Source organism: Cherax quadricarinatus, unplaced genomic scaffold (assembly GCF_038502225.1).
Source record: "Cherax quadricarinatus isolate ZL_2023a unplaced genomic scaffold, ASM3850222v1 Contig75, whole genome shotgun sequence".
NCBI classification, from domain to species: Eukaryota; Metazoa; Arthropoda; class Malacostraca; order Decapoda; family Parastacidae; genus Cherax; species Cherax quadricarinatus.
The window spans coordinates 226,161-243,780 of NW_027195101.1; the positions used below are offsets into that span (position 1 = coordinate 226,161).

Sequence of the window (17,620 nt, forward strand, 5' to 3'; positions counted from 1 at the left end):
TATCTGTGACAAATTAAAGTGTTAGATTACAGAAATTTATATTGGTGATCTTGCTTCTTAGGACCCTTTCACAGATTTTTATGATATGGGATGTTAGTGCTATTGGTCTGTAGTTCTTTGCTGTTGTTTTACTGCCCCCTTTGTGGAGTGGGGCTATGTCTGTTGTTTTTAGTAACTGAGGGACGACCCCCGTGTCCATGCTCCCTCTCCATAGGATGGTAAAGGCTCGTGATAGGGGCTTCTTGCAGTTCTTGATGAACACGGAGTTCCATGAGTCTGGCCCTGGGGCAGAGTACATGGCCATGTCATTTATCGCCTGTTCGAAGTCATGTGTCATTAGGATAATATCAGAGATGTTTGAATTGACTCAAATTTGAGTCTCGATCATAAAAAATTAATATATTTTGTCGACACTCAGTCTGGGTAGCGGCTCACTAAACATCCAGTCATATTATGACTTTAGTATCTCACTCATTTCGTTGCTGTCATCTGTGTATGTCCCATCTCGCCTAAACACGTGACCAATACTGGATGTTGTTTTTCCCTTAGATTTGACATAAGAAAAGAAATATTTTGAGTTTCTTCACTGATGACTTTAAGTTCTTCCAGAGATTCGTGTCTCCTGTAAGCTCGATATTTGCTATTTCTCTGACCAGTGTCTCCCTTCGTATATCAGATATACTGGCCCCTCTCAGCAACTCTGTGATTCTTCATCTTCACCTGTATAGGGAGCGTCTCTCGCTTTCTAGTTTACATCTTCTCTTCCTTTTTCTTAAAGGAAAGTGCCTTGAGCAGACCTTAATTGCCCAGAGGTAATTGTTCCTAGGCAAAGGTTTGAATCCATGTTGTTTAGGATATCTTCCCAGCTTGTTTCATTTAGCACATGGTTGACTTGTTCCCACTGTCAGCTATACTCACCAGTAACTGTCAGTGTTGAATATAGCCAGAACTGTCAACTGTACTCACTAGTTACTATTAGTCTGTGTTGAATATAGCCAGAACTGTCAACTATACTCACTAGTTATTATTACTCTGTGTTAACAAGATAAGCAGACTCTTGGATGTCACTACTGCCCGGCTCCGGCTGGGTTACAAGTATCTTTGGCAGGTTAAATCACCACCACCAGATGTAGACCAAACGAAATGTAAACTTTGCCAGATGGACTATTGTCACACCCTGCGTCATTATGTACTGGAGTGTGATAAAATTAATGAATTTAGAAACAACTCACTCAGAAGTGTTCAAGAAATGGCTAAGTATTTTATCCACAGTGGTATATTACAGACCATTCTGGAGAAATACCCTGACTTTGCTAGCTGTAAATAAAGCATTACCACATATGTGCATGTGCGTGTGTGTGTGTGTGTGTGTGTGTGTGTGTGTGTGTGTGTGTGTGTGTGTGTGTGTGTGTGTGTGTGTGTGTGTGTGTGTGTGTGTGTCTGTGTCTGTGTCTGTGTCTGTGTGTGTGTGGGTGTGTGTGTGCGTGTGTGGGTGTGTGTGTGTGTGGGTGTGTGTGAGGGTGTGTGTGGGTGTGTGTGAGGGTGTGTGTGTGGGTGTTGGTGTGTGTGTGTGTGGATGTGTGTGTGTGTGTGTGTGTGTGTGTGGGTGTGCGTCCTTGTGTGTATGCATATATTTGTACGCTCGTGTGCACATGTCCGTGCGTGCGCCCTGGTGTGTGTATGTGTGTGCGCGCGCTAGTGTGGGTGTATGATCCACTTAATATTTGTATTTATAACTCATTACAATTGTGACCAGGTGTGGACGTATCAGTGGTTCATTACTTTGTAATTTGCTCATGACTGTAACCATGTATAGGAGTGAAGCTGATTCATTACCTCTGTAACTTGCCATGATTGTGACCAGATCTACCTGGAGTTCATTTCCTTTGTAACTAGTTCAGCTATCATAACTTTGGGGTCCAGTCACTGGACCCATTATGTACCTTTATAATCTTTTGACTACCGCCACAGGATGGGTATGGGGTGCATAATAAACATATTAAACTAAACTGTGTGTGTGTGTGTGTGTGTGTGTGTGTGTGTGTGTGTGTGTGTGTGTGTGTGTGTACTCACCTATTTGTACTCACCTATTTGTGGTTGCAAGGGTCGAGTCTTAGCTCCTGGCCCCGCCTCTTCACCGGTTGCTACTGGGCCCTCTCTCTCCCCGCTCCATGAGCTTTATCAAACCTCGTCTTAAAACTGTGTATGGTTCCTGCCTCCACTACGTCATTTTCTAGGCTATTCCACTGCCTTACAACTCTATGACTGAAGAAATACTTCCTAATATCTCTCTGACTCATTTGTGTCTTCAACTTCCAATTGTGGCCTCTTGTTTCTGTGTCCCCTCCCTGGAACATCCTGTCTTTGTCCATCTTGTCTATTCCACGCAGTATTTTATATGTCGTTATCATGTCTCCCCTGACCCTCCTGTCCTCCAGTGTCGTCAGGCCGATTTCCCTTAATCTTTCTTCATAGGACATTCCCCTTAGCTCTGGAACTAACCTTGTCGCAAACCTTTGTACTTTCTCTAGTTTCTTGACGTGCTTTATCAAGTGCGGGTTCCAAACCGGTGCTGCATACTCCAGTATGGGCCTGACATACACGGTATACAGTGTCTTGAACGATTCCTTACAAAGGTATCGGAATGCTGTTCTCAGGTTTGCCAGGCGCCCATATGCTGCAGCAGTTATCTGATTGATGTGTGCTTCCGGAGACATGCTCGGTGTTATACTCACCCCAAGATCTTTCTCCTTGAGTGAGGTTTGCAGTCTTTGGCCACCTAGCCTATACTCGGTCTGTGGTCTTCTGTGCCCTTCCCCTATCTTCATGACTTTGCATTTGGCAGGATTAAATTCGAGAAGCCATTTGCTGGACCAGGTGTCCAGTCTGTCCAGGTCTCTTTGAAGTCCTGCCTGGTCCTCATCAGATTTAATTCTCCTCATTAACTTCACATCATCTGCAAACAGGGACACTTCTGAGTCTAACCCTTCCATCATGTCGTTCACATATACCAAAAATAGCACTGGTCCTAGGACCGACCCCTGTGGGACCCCGCTCGTCACAGGTGCCCACTGTGATACATCATTACATACCATGCACAAGGCTTATTCCTCTAAGAAAAAGGAGGAGTAGATGTAAAATAGAAAGAGACAGGCGCTCCCTTTACAGGCGACGGAAAAGAATAACAGAGCGGCTAAAAGAGGTCAATATATCTGAAATGCGTAGGGAGACACTGGTCAGAGAAATAGCAAGCATCGAACTTAAGCTAAAAGAATCCTTTAGGAGTCAGGAATCGCGGGAAGAACTAAAAGCCATAAATGAAATCGAAAGAAACCCAAAGTATTTCTTCTCCTATGCCAAATCAAAATCGAGAACAACGTCCAGTATTGGGCCCCTACTTAAACAAGATGGGTCCTACACAGATGACAGCAAGGAAATGAGTGAGCTACTCAAGTCCCAATATGACTCAGTTTTTAGCAAGCCGCTAACCAGACTGAGAGTCGAAGATCAAAATGAATTTTTTATGAGAGAGCCACAAAATTTGATTAACACAAGCCTATCCGATGTTATCCTGACGCCAAATGACTTCGAACAGGCGATAAATGACATGCCCATGCACTCTGCCCCAGGGCCAGACTCATGGAACTCTGTGTTCATCAAGAACTGCAAGAAGCCCCTATCACGAGCCTTTTCCATCCTATGGAGAGGGAGCATGGACACGGGGGTCGTCCCACAGTTACTAAAAACAACAGACATAGCCCCACTCCACAAAGGGGGCAGTAAAGCAACAGCAAAGAACTACAGACCAATAGCACTAACATCCCATATCATAAAAATCTTTGAAAGGGTCCTAAGAAGCAAGATCACCACGCATCTAGAAACCCATCAGTTACACAACCCAGGGCAACATGGGTTTAGAACAGGTCGCTCCTGTCTGTCTCAACTATTGGACCACTACGACAAGGTCCTAAATGCACTAGAAGACAAAAAGAATGCAGATGTAATATATACAGACTTTGCAAAAGCCTTCGACAAGTGTGACCATGGCGTAATAGCGCACAAAATGCGTGCTAAAGGAATAACAGGAAAAGTCGGTCGATGGATCTATAATTTCCTCACTAACAGAACACAGAGAGTAGTCGTCAACAGAGTAAAGTCCGAGGCAACTACGGTGAAAAGCTCTGTTCCACAAGGCACAGTACTCGCTCCCATCTTGTTCCTCATCCTTATATCCGACATAGACAAGGATGTCAGCCACAGCACCGTGTCTTCCTTTGCAGATGACACCCGAATCTGCATGACAGTGTCTTCCATTGCAGACACTGCAAAGCTCCAGGCAGACATCAACCAAATCTTTCAGTGGGCTGCAGAAAACAATATGAAGTTCAACGATGAGAAATTTCAATTACTCAGATATGGTAAACATGAGGAAATTAAATCGTCATCAGAGTACAAAACAAATTCTGGCCACAAAATAGAGCGAAACACCAACGTCAAAGACCTGGGAGTGATCATGTCGGAGGATCTCACCTTCAAGGACCATAACATTGTATCAATCGCATCTGCTAGAAAAATGACAGGATGGATAATGAGAACCTTCAAAACTAGGGAGGCCAAGCCCATGATGACACTCTTCAGGTCACTTGTTCTATCTAGGCTGGAATATTGCTGCACACTAACAGCACCTTTCAAGGCAGGTGAAATTGCCGACCTAGAAAATGTACAGAGAACTTTCACGGCACGCATAACGGAGATAAAACACCTCAATTATTGGGAGCGCTTGAGGTTCCTAAACCTGTATTCCCTGGAACGCAGGAGGGAGAGATACATGATTATATACACCTGGAAAATCCTAGAGGGACTAGTACCGAACTTGCACACGAAAATCACTCATTACGAAAGCAAAAGACTTGGCAGACGATGCACCATCCCCCCAATGAAAAGCAGGGGTGTCACTAGCACGTTAAGAGACCATACAATAAGTGTCAGGGGCCCGAGACTGTTCAACTGCCTCCCAGCACACATAAGGGGGATTACCAACAGACCCCTGGCAGTCTTCAAGCTGGCACTGGACAAGCACCTAAAGTCAGTTCCGGATCAGCCGGGCTGTAGCTCGTATGTTGGTTTGCGTGCAGCCAGCAGCAACAGCCTGGTTGATCAGGCTGTGATCCACCAGGAGGCCTGGTCTCAGACCGGGCCGCGGGGGCGTTGACCCCCGGAACTCTCTCCAGGTAAACTCCAGGTAAAACCATGACTCGTTGTTGTCTCCCTGTCAGGTATTCTCTGATCCATTGCAGTGCCCTTCCTGTTATATGCGCCTGATGCTCTAGCTTCTGCACTAATCTCTTGTGAGGAACTGTGTCAAAGGCCTTCTTGCAGTCCAAGAAGATGCAATCAACCCACCCCTCTCTCTCGTGTCTTACTTCTGTTATTTTATCATAAAACTCCAGAAGGTTTGTGACACAGGATTTGCCTTCCATGAATCCGTGCTGGTTGGCATTTATACTCCTGTTCCGTTCCAGGTGTGTGTGTGTGTGTACTCACCTATTTGTGGTTGCAGAGGTCGAGTCACAGCTCCTGGCCCCGCCTCTTCGCTGATTGCTACTAGGTCCTCTCTCTCCCTGCCCCATGAGCTCTATCATACCTCGCCTTAAAACTATGTATGGTTCCTGCCTCCACCACATCACTTTCTAGGCTATTCCATGGCCTGACTACTCTATGACTGAAGAAATACTTCCTAACATCCCTTTGATTCATCTGAGTCTTCAACTTCCAATTGTGACCTCTTGTGTCTGTGTCCCATCTCTGGAACATCCCGTCTTTGTCCACCTCGTCTATTCCGCGCAGTATTTTATATGTCGTTATCATGTCTCCCCTGACCCTCCTGGCCTCCAGTGTCGTCAGGCCGATTTCCCTCAACCTTTCTTCATAGGACAATCCCCGTAGCTCTGGGACTAGTCTTGTTGCAAACCTTTGCACTTTCTCTAATTTCTTGACGTGCTTGACTAGGTGTGGATTCCAAACTGGTGCTGCATACTCCAGTATGGGCCTGACATAGATGTTGTACAGAGTCTTAAACGAATCCTTACTGAGGTATCGGAACGCTATCCGTAGGTTTGCCAGGCGCCCGTATGCTGCAGCAGTTATCTGATTGATGTGCGCCTCAGGAGATATGCTCGGTGTTATACTCACCCCCAGATCTTTTTCCTTTAGTGAGGTTTGCAGTCTTTGGCCATCTAAACTATATTGTGTCTGCGGTCTTCTTTGCCCTTCCCCAATCTTCATGACTTTGCATTTGGCAGGGTTAAATTCTAGGAGCCAGTTGCTGGACCAGGCTTGTAGCCTGTCCAGATCTCTTTGTAGTCCTGCCTGATCCTCGTCCGATTCGATTCTTCTCATTAACTTCACATCGTCTGCAAACAAGGACACTTCTGAGTCTATCCCTTCCGTTATGTCGTTCACGTATACCAAGAACAGCACAGGTCCTAGGACTGACCCCTGTGGAACCCCGCTTGTCACAGGCGCCCACTCTGACACCTCGTCGCGTACCATGACTCGTTGTTTCCTCCCTGTCAGATATTCTCTGATCCATTGCAGTGCCTTTCCTGTTATGTGTGCCTGGTCCTCTAGCTTTTGCAGTAACCTCTTGTGAGGAACTGTGTCGAAAGCCTTCTTGCAGTCCAAAAATACGCAGTCGATCCACCCCTCTCTCTCTTGTCTTACTTCTGTCACCTTGTCATAAAACTCTAGTAGGTTTGTGACACAGGATTTTCCTTCCCTGAAACCGTGCTGGTTGTCAATTATACACTTGTTTCTTTCCAGGTGCCCCACCACTCTCCTCCTGATGACCTTCTCCATGACCTTGCATACTATACACGTTAGAGATACAGGTCTGTAGTTTAGTGCCTCATGTCTGTCTCCCTTTTTAAAAATTGGGACTACATTTGCCATTTTCCATACCTCAGGGAGTTGCCCAGTTTCAAATGATGTGTTGAAGATCTTTGTTAATGGCTCACACAATATCTCTGCTCCCTCTTTAAGGACCCATGGAGAGATGTTGTCTGGTCCCACCGCCTTTGAGGTGTCAAGTTCGCATAGCAGCTTCTTCACCTCCTCCTTGGTTATATGTACCTCATCCAGCACTTGCTGGTGTGCCCCCCTGTTCTGATTTCTTGGAGTCCTACTGGTTTCCACTGTAAATACCTCTTTAAATCTTGTGTTGAGCTCCTGACATACCTCTCGGTCGTTTCTTGTGAATTCCCCATCACCCTTCCTCAGTCTGATTACCTGGTCCTTGACTGTTGTTTTCCTCCTGATGTGGCTGTACAACAGCTTCGGGTCAGTCTTTACTTTTGATGCTATGTCATTTTCATATTGTCTCTGAGCCTCCCTTCTTATCTGTGCATATTCGTTTCTGGCTCTTCGGCTGATTTCTTTATTTTCCTGAGTTCTCTGTCTTCTGTACCTTTTCCATTCTCTATTACACCTAGTTTTTGCCTCCCTACACCTTTGGGTGAACCAAGGACTCGTTCTGTTCTTCCCATTATTTCTGTTTCCCTTGGGAACAAACCTCTCCTCTGCCTCCTTGCATTTTGTTGCTACATAGTCCATCATTTCTTGTACTGGTTTTCCTGTCAGTTCCCTCTCCCACTGAATGTCTTGAAGGAAGTTCCTCATGCCTGAGTAGTTCCCCCTTTTGTAGTTTGGTTTTTCCCAGCCTATTCCTGCTACTCTCTCCACTTGGAGCTCAACTATGTAGTCGAAGCACAGAACCACATGATCACTAGCTCCCAGGGGCCTTTCATACATGATACCCTCGATGTCCGAACTACTCATGGTGAATACAAGGTCCAACCTTGCTGGTTCATCCTCTCCTCTCTCTCTGGTAGTGTCTCTAACATGTTGATGCATGAGGTTCTCCAGTACCACATCCATCATCTTGGCTCTCCATGTTTCGGGACCCCCATGGGGCTCCAGGTTTTCCCAGTCAATCTCCTTGTGATTGAAATCACCCATAACTAGTAACTTTGCTCCCCCCATGTGTGCTCTCCTGGCCACCTCGGCTAGTGTGTTGATCATTGCTCTGTTGCTCTCATCGTATTCTTCTCTTGGCCTCCTGCAGTGTGTGTGTGTGTGTGTGTGTGTCTGTCTGTCTGTGTGTGTCTGTGTGTGTACTCACCTATTTGTGGTTGCGTGCGTGTGTGTGTGTGTGTGTGTGTGTGTGTGTGTGTGTGTGTGTGTGTGTGTGTGTGTGTGTGTGTGTGTGTGTGTGTGTGTGTGTGTGTGTGTGTGTGTGACTCAACAATCAATATTTGCACCAATAACTCATTACAGTTGTGACCGGGTGTGGAAGTGTGAATTGCTCATTACTCTATAATTTGTTCATGATTGTAGCCAAAGTATAAACGTAAGTAACCATTCTACAGAATTCATTACCTTTGTAACTTGTGAGTTCATTACCTTTGTAACTTGTGAGCTCATTACCTTTGTACCTAGTTCAGCTATCAAAACTTTGGGGGCCCAGTCCCTGGACCCATTACGTACCTCTGTAATCTGTAAATACCTTTGTAACTTGACATGATTGTGACCAGACCTACCTGGAGTTCATTACCTTTGTAAATTGTGAGTTCATTACCTTTGTAAATTGTGAGTTCATTACCTTTGTAAATTGTGAGTTCATTACCTTTGTAAATTGTGAGTTCATTACCTTTGTAAATTGTGAGTTCATTACCTTTGTAAATTGTGAGTTCATTACCTTTGTAAATTGTGAGTTCATTACCTCTGTAACTTGCTCAGCTATCAAAACTTTGGAGTCCAGTCCCTGGACCAATTATGTACCTCTGTAATCTTTTGACTACCGCCCACAGGATGGGTATGGGGTGACTACCACCCACAGGATGGGTATGTGGTGACTACCGCCCACAGGATGGGTATGGTGTGACTACCGCCCACAGGATGGGTATGGGGTGCATAATAAACATATTAAACTAAACTAACTAACCTTGAATATAGCCAGAACTGTCATCTATACTCACTAGTTACTGCTACTCTGTGTTGAATATAGCCAGAACTGTCATCTATACTCACTAGTTACTGTTACTCTGTGTTGAATATAGCCAGAACTGTCATCTATACTCACTAGTTACTGTTACTCTGTGTTGAATATAGCCAGAACTGTCATCTATACTCACTAGTTACTGCTACTCTGTGTTGAATATAGCCAGAACTGTCATCTATACTCACTAGTTACTGTTACTCTGTGTTGAATATAGCCAGAACTGTCATCTATACTCACTAGTTACTGCTACTCTGTGTTGAATATAGCCAGAACTGTCATCTATACTCACTAGTTACTGTTACTCTGTGTTGAATATAGCCAGAACTGTCATCTATACTCACTAGTTACTGCTACTCTGTGTTGAATATAGCCAGAACTGTCATCTATACTCACTAGTTACTGTTACTCTGTGTTGAATATAGCCAGAACTGTCATCTATACTCACTAGTTACTGCTACTCTGTGTTGAATATAGCCAGAACTGTCATCTATACTCACTAGTTACTGTTACTCTGTGTTGAATATAGCCAGAACTGTCATCTATACTCACTAGTTACTGCTACTCTATGTTGAATATAGCCAGAACTGTCAGCTACACTCACCAGTTACTTTCACTCAGTGCTGAATATAGCCAGAAGTGTCAGCTACATACACCTGTTTACATAGTGCTGATAGTTATGATAATTATAATAAAATACACACACTGATAACATCGTTGTGTTGGGACTGATAGCAAGATAACCTGCGCTATCTTATCTGAGTTGTACTTATCTAGCCCTTTCATGGAACAAGCCTGATTACCCTCCATTTATTGTCTAGGTGAGTTATTTCCACTTCGGGTTTACCGCTGGGTTATTGTAATGCCACTTAGGGCCTGACCCAATTAATAATAATAATAATAATAATAATAATAATAATAATAATAATAATAATGTTTATTTCTAGCAGTACATGATGCAACTTATACAGACCATAGCTGACACCTATGACATACTACTATACAGAAAGTCACTTGTTATGATGAGTATTTCCCGCAAATTAGGTCAGTTTTGTCCCAGGATGCGACCCACACCAGTCCACTAACACCCAGGATGCGACCCACACCAGACCACTAACACCCAGGATGCGACCCACACCAGACCACTAACACCCAGGATGCGACCCACACCAGTCCACTAACAGCCAGGTACCCATTTCACTGATGAGTGAACATGGACAACCGGTGTAAGGAAACACGCCCAATGTTTCCACCAATGTGCCAGGAATCGAACCCGGACCCTCACAGTGTGAAGTTAGTTTAATATGTTTATTATGCACCCCATACCCATCCTATGGGCGGTAGTCAAAAGATTACAGAGGTACATAATTGGTCCAGGGACTGGACTCCAAAGTTTTGATAGCTGAGCAAGTTACAGAGGGTGTGAAGAGAGAGCTTTAGACACCAGGTCACGGGGCTTGGTAAACTGGGACCTTAGTAGGTAGTTAGGTAAGTTTATTTAGGTACAGGTACACATAAGTGCAATTATCATACATAGTGCAAGTTATCCACTTGAATAACCCCAAAATAGTCAGACAAAGTGACTTGTTTCCATTGGCGTCCTCGTTAATTCCTCTCCAGAAGGAAAAAAACATCATTTCCTTCCAGTTTTCCTCCCATATTGGTGAAAAAAACAGAGCTGCGCGACCCTTGTGTGTTTAGCGCCTAATTTTAATAATAATAATAACAATGAGGGTCAAAATATATTTTTCCCCTGACATCCGGGTGACGGGAAAAAAAATGAAGGCTGGAGCCGTGGTGGCCCTTAACAACCACAACAAAAACGACAACAACATCAACAACGACAACAATTACTGTTGTCAGTCGCTCACCGTTGTTGTATTTATTGTATTTTCCGCGTTTCAGCGCGAGGTGGGTATTGTATAACTACCTTGTAAGGTATTACGGGGCATAATTATGCCCCGGAGACTATTATAATGAGAGATATGCTCTTAATTACCCACTTAATGACCAAGTTATGGTCTGTCACTTTCACTTTTCAAGTGGCGGTGATTAAGTGTATTTAGGTACACTTAAATACAGTTATATGAATTATTATACGTAGGAAGATGTATATTGAGCACCTCGAGGGTCTGGGGGATGATCTTCCCTTCCTTGGATCAAACCTGAGTTCCTCAGGTGGTGTTTGCCCTCAGGGGTTTAGCGCTTTGAAAATGAGGGAAGAATTTGAGTTTATCTAAACACGTAATTGATGTACTTATTCTTCTTGATGTACTCTTCCTTATTGTACTCTCCCTTCAAGTACTCTACCTTGAAGTGCTCTTACTTTTAAGTACTCTCCCTTGAAGTACTCTCACTTGTAAGTACACCTTGAAGTACTCTCCCTTGAAGTACTCTCACTTGTAAGTACACCCTTGAAGTACTCTCCCTTGAAGTACTCTACCTTGAGGTACTCTCCCTTGAAGTACTCTCCCTTGAGGTACTCTTCCTTAAAGTACTCTCCCTTGAAGTACTCTAGCTTGAAGTACTCTCCCTTGAGGTACTCTCCCTTGAAGTACTCTCCCTTGAAGTACTTAGCTTGAAGTACTCTCCCTTGAGGTACCCTCCCTTGAAGTACTCTAGCTTGAAGTACTCTCCCTTAAAGTACTCTAGCTTGAAGTACTCTCCCTTGAGGTACTCTCCCTTGAAGTACTCTCCCTTGAGGTACTCTCCCTTGAAGTACTCCCTTGAGGTACTCTCCCTTGAAGTACTCCCTTGAGGTACTCTCCCTTGAAGTACTCTCACTTGTAAGTACACCCTTGAAGTACTCCCCCTAGAGGTACTCTCCCTTAAAGTACTCTCCCTTGAAGTACTCTCACTTGTAAGTACACCCTTGAAGTACTCTCCCTTGAAGTACTCTACCTTGAAGTACTCTCCCTTGAGGTACTCTTCCTTGAAGTACTCTCCCTTGAAGTACTCTAGCTTGAAGTACTCTCCCTTGAGGTACTCTCCCTTGAAGTACTCTAGCTTGAAGTACTCTCCCTTGAGGTACCCTCCCTTGAAGTACTCTAGCTTGAAGTACTCTCCCTTGAGGTACTCTCCCTTGAAGTACTTTCCCTTGAGGTACTCTCCCTTGAAGTACTCCCCCTTGAGGTACTCTCCCTTGAAGTACTCTACCCTGAGGTACTCTCCCTTGAAGTACTCTACCCTGAGGTACTCTCCCTTGAAGTACTCTCTTGAAGTACTCTCCCTTGAGGTACTCTCCCTTGAAGTACTCTTCCTTGAAGTACTCTCCCTAGAGGTACTCTCCCTTAAAGTACTCTCCCTTGAAGTACTCTACCTTGAGGTACTCTCCCTTGAAGTACTCTCCCTTGAAGTACTCTCCCTTAAGTGGCCTGGCTGGCAAATCACTCACTTCACACACGGAGGGCCCGGGTTTGATTCCCGGCGGGTGGAAACATTTTGACACGTTTCCTTACACCTGTTGTCCTGTTCACCTAGCAGCAAATAGGTACCTGGGTGTTAGTTGACTGGTGTGGGTTGCATCCTGGGGGACAAGATTGAGGACCCCAATGGAAAAAAACAGTCCTTTCCGACGCACTGACTTTCTTGGGTTATCCTGGGTGGCTAACCCAGCGGGATTAAAAATCTGAACAAAATCATCTTACCCTTAAAGTACTCTCCATACATATAGAACTATTAACCAGTCACACATGGTGGGCTATTAACCAGTCACACATTATACGTGTGACTGGTAATGGTCCAAGTCGGACCAAAATGCCGTCATGAATTTCTTCTCCTGTGTGCGGGTTATCTGTGTATTGTTCCAGTTATGGGATTGTGATTTTCTGCTCTTTATGTCCTCTTCAGAAGATAGGGCAGACTTACACATGACATATATGAGAAGTAATGGTTTTGGGGACAAAAAGTTGGGGGTCGACCTATACGTGTGTACGTTATTTTGTACTCCATTTAATGCATCAATTGTTTCTTTTTTTGTAGATGATCCTGGTACAAGAGGAAGTACACTGTAGTACCAGTACTTTAGATCATCCTGGTATAAGAGGAAGTACACTTGTAGTACCAGTACTGTAGATGATCCTGGTACAAGAGGAAGTACACTGTAGTACCAGTACTGTTGATGATCCTGGTACAAGAGGAAGTACACTGTAGTTCCAGTACTGTTGATGATCCTGGTACAAGAGGAAGTACACTGTAGTTCCAGTACTGTAGATGATCCTGGTACAAGAGGAAGTACACTTGTGGTACCAGTACTGTAGATGATCCTGGTACAAGAGGAAGTACACTGTAGTACCAGTACTTTAGATCATCCTGGTACAAGAGGAAGTACACTTGTAGTACCAGTACTGTAGATCATCCTGGTACAAGAAGTACACTTGTGGTACTAGTACTGTAGATCATCCTGGTACAAGAAGTACACTTGTGGTACCAGTACTGTAGATTATCCTGGTACAAGAAGTACACTTGTGGTACCAGTACTGTAGATCATCCTGGTACAAGAAGTACACTTGTGGTACCAGTACTGTAGATCATCCTGGTACAAGAAGTACACTTGTGGTACCAGTACTGTAGATCATCCTGGTACAAGAAGTACACTTGTGGTACCAGTACTGTAGATCATCCTGGTACAAGAAGTACACTTGTGGTACCAGTACTGTAGATCATCCTGGTACAAGAAGTACACTTGTGGTACCAGTACTGTAGATCATCCTGGTACAAGAAGTACACTTGTGGTACCAGTACTGTAGATCATCCTGGTACAAGAGGAAGTACACAAAAATACCACTGCAATTCGCCCTAATAGCCTGCGATGACAATTCTTTTCAGTACACATCTGATGTAATCTTAGACTGCAATAGGGTAGTTTTTGTTAAAAATAGCATACAATAGCATAAACAAGTGTGTCTAAGTTGATCTTTTTATCTCAGATTATTATAATAATCATCATAACTAAAGTGGTAAACCCATATGGGTCATACAGCACTTCATACTTCATTATTAGATGAGCAGAATTAACTGAAGGTTTTAGTATCGGTTGAATATGCAGTGGGCACGAGAAGAGTAAATATGCAACTGTTGTTACGGTGAGGGTACTGTTGTGCAGTACTAATAAATGTACAGCTATTATGGTGAAGGAACTATTTATGACTATCATTTAATAGTATAACTAGTATTAAAGATACTATTTATTTGATCATTGTGCAGTAGTATCAATAGTTACTGCAACGTATCAGGTGAATAATTTCCTATGTTTTATTCTCATCCATCTGTTATGTCTTATTCTTCAGTTCCTGTGTCAGTGTAGTGTTCCCAGATATGAGAATTAATATAATTTTTTCTCCAGAATATTCCTGCTTTTTACAATCATTGTTTTTCACAATCATTGTATTTTATCATTTGTGACACTTGTCGATGCAATATAGCGCGTCGTCGATGAGAAACGTAAAAATTCTTGCAAGATAACATTCTTGACGATTTTTTTTACGTTTGCTTTGTTAAACAAAAGGTGGATGTAAATGAATATTATTTGTAGTTTAAAACATTCTTTGTTTATTCTTATTAATGTATGACCATTGTGGCAGTAACACTGTGTCGGTATTTTATACCATTTATTTCCAGTACAGGAGACACACTAAGACAGTATAACGGGGAGAGTAATTGTTTTATGCCCCCAAGATAATTATAAATTACTTTTAAAACATGACAGTGTGTATTAAAGACTATCAGTACTCAATTTAAAACACACATTCTTTGTTTATTCTGTATATTGTATTAGCATTCTGGCAGTTACATTTGTGTATGAGGCACTAAAACAGGAGAACGGTGAAAGTTATTATTTTACAACCCCAAGATGATTATAATTTTTTTTTAAACACAGCAGTGTGTGTAAAATAAAACGCTGTCGGTATACGTTGTTGCAAATGTTGGTAAATAATTTATCAATAATTTTTTAATGAAGTGCAGTTTAATATTATTATTATACAAGTGCTAAACCCACAAGGGTCACATAGCACGGTGTTTAAGAACCTTGCCGGGTAAGTGCTCTGCGGCTGGTGAATAGCTCTTGATCCAGGGAATCATTCCTGGTTGTCAAACATTGTATGACCAATACAGGTTTAGTGCTTGCCCATGTTTATATCAGAGAAATATTTTGGCTATCACTTTAATGTAACAGTCTCAGAGATCTCGTTTGGTTAATCACCTTATAACTCATATGAAAGATTAAGTGTTCACTATGTCTGAAGTCCTGGAAGAGTGTGTTCAAACATCACAAATTTTAGCTCAACCAGAGGACAAATTACTTCAGTATCCGCAGTCTCTGGAAGAGCTTTCGCAAAATTCTCAGCACACATCTTCAACTAGAATCCATAAGAGGAAGAAAGTGCTCCAGTGTTCGGCGTGTGAAAAACAATTCTCCCACAAATCACTGTTAGATTCACACATGAGGATTCATACTGGTGAGAAGCCATTTAAGTGCTCAGTGTGTCTAAAAAACTTTGCTCAAAAGGCTACTTTAACAAGCCATATGAGAATCCATACTGGAGAGAGACCATACAAGTGTTCAGAATGTTCAAAAAGCTTTACTCAGAAAGCCACTTTGACGAGCCACATGAGAATCCACACTGGGGAGAAACCATACCAGTGTTCGGTGTGTCTGAAAGACTTCTCTCGGAAACATTACTTAATAAATCACACGAGAACTCACACTGGAGAGAAACCATACAAGTGTTCGGAGTGTCTAAAAGAGTTTTCTCAAAAAGGTCCTTTATCAAGTCACATGAAGATTCACACTGGAGAAAAATCATACCAGTGTCCAGAGTGTCTAAAAGATTTCTCTAGAAAAATATATCTAGTAAATCACATGAGAATCCATACTGGAGAGAAACCATTTCAGTGTTTGGAATGTTTGAAACACTTTTCCCAGAAATTTAGCCTAGTCCAGCATATGAAAATTCACACTGGGGAGAAACCATTTCAGTGTTCCGAGTGTCTAAAAAACTTTTCACAGAAATTCGGTCTAGAGCAACACCTCAAAATCCACACTGGGGAGAAGAGATACCAGTGCTCAGTGTGCTCAAAAAAATATTCCCAAAAAGTTGGCCTAGCACAGCATATGAAAATTCACACTGGTGAGAAACCATTTCAGTGTTCTGAGTGTCTGAAAAACTTTTCCCAGAAATTTAGCTTAGATCAACACCTGAAAATTCACACAGGAGTGAAAAAATACCAGTGTTCAGAGTGTCTAAAACAATTTTTAGATAAATCTAGTTTAATAAAGCACATGCGAGTTCACACTGGTGAGAAACCATACCAGTGTTCTGAGTGTCTAAAACAGTTTTCCAATAATTCTAACTTAGTAAAACACATCAGAATTCATATCAAAAAGAAACCGTTTCAGTGTCTGGTCTGTCTAAAAGAATTTACTATTAACACTTGTTTAGTAAAACACATGAGGATTCATACTTAAGAGAAATCTGAAGTTGTTTTGGTACAGTAGTCCCTCATTGGTATCTGCAGGGGATACATTCCAAAAACTACTATGGATACCCAAAACTGTGGAAAAGAGCGAATCCTATTTGCAAGTCGCTTTTTGTTTACATACATATCTATGATAAATTTTAATTGATGAATTATGCACAGTAAGTCAAGAATTAACACTTTTTCATTGATGGGAAGCACTTCACAGCTTCTCTTAGGCTCTGAAGAACTGCCACCATCACTACTTTTGCACTTTTGGGCCATCATTAAGGAAACTTAAGGGTTATTTTCGGGCCAAGGTGAACCATGGATAAGTGAACCCATGGATACAGAGGTTCTACTGGATTCATTTTTGAAAAAAGTTCTCAAAATGGAATTTCCTTAAAACACGAGAAGTCATTTGGAAAAATACAAAAAAAAAAAAACTATTTCTTCCTGCAGTATAATAATTTAGTTTTACACGTAATAATCGTTAAGCACAAAGAAAGGCACTAGAATGCAGAGCACTTTGGGAAAGCTTGCTAGCAGGTAGTGTGAGTAGAGGTTATTACAGTGTGTAGTCTAGCGAGAGTCCTGAAAATTTCACGGAGAAAAATTGTCTGTCTTCCAAATGTACAAAACATTTACATAAAATCTAAATTAACAGTATTGTGTTAGAGAGCAACACCGGTACAGAACAAGCCGCACAGGGATGGAACTCTTTTGCTCTAGATCTTTCACATTTGTGTGTCATCAGGAGCTATGCAGTGTTGCAAGACAGCAACAGATAGGAGGGGATATTCTTTGAGGCAAGGCAGAAGGTATCAGTGGAAGCCCATGGTACGGACTTTGCAACTGTATTGTATATTCCACCGTTAACAACTGCAGAGGAACTTCTTACACGAGTATGGTATTGAGTTGCCTTTAAAGCTGGAAAAATCTCACAGCATATATCCTCCTTGGAAATTCAAAACCTTCCCAATATAAAATGGTAGGTAAAAAATAGAGCATTGTACCAAAAATAGTGTTCAGAAATATTACCCCCACAGATATATACCAGGGAACTTTAAAGGCTGTGAAAAGTTTTAATTGAAGAAGCTGATAACA

General features: G+C 42.5%; 2 protein-coding genes across 2 annotated transcripts in view; one reads left to right on the plus strand and one right to left on the minus strand.

Annotated features, from left to right (window-relative positions):
* The window catches only part of LOC128701046 (caspase-1), a 65,676-nt gene extending 55,945 nt beyond the window's left edge, over positions 1–9,731 (minus strand). Inside the window, exon 1 of the mRNA XM_070080008.1 lies at positions 9,660–9,731. The gene's annotated coding sequence lies outside the window, so the exon portion shown is untranslated. The remainder of the gene's footprint in view (positions 1–9,659) is intronic.
* A 1,147-nt stretch (positions 9,732–10,878) lies between these two features.
* Positions 10,879–16,880, plus strand: LOC128700993 (zinc finger protein 271-like). The gene is made up of 2 exons (XM_053794537.2): positions 10,879–10,966; positions 13,037–16,880. Exon 2 carries the CDS (start codon positions 15,291–15,293, stop codon positions 16,521–16,523), a length of 1,233 nt encoding a protein of 410 aa, XP_053650512.1. The 5' UTR covers positions 10,879–10,966; positions 13,037–15,290; the 3' UTR covers positions 16,524–16,880.
* Positions 16,881–17,620: the final 740 nt, after the last annotated feature.

Excerpts from the sequence above, each read along its gene's own strand:
- LOC128700993 (XM_053794537.2), top strand. The coding sequence starts at position 15,291 with ATGTCTGAAGTCCTGGAAGAGTGTGTTCAAACATCACAAATTTTAGCT.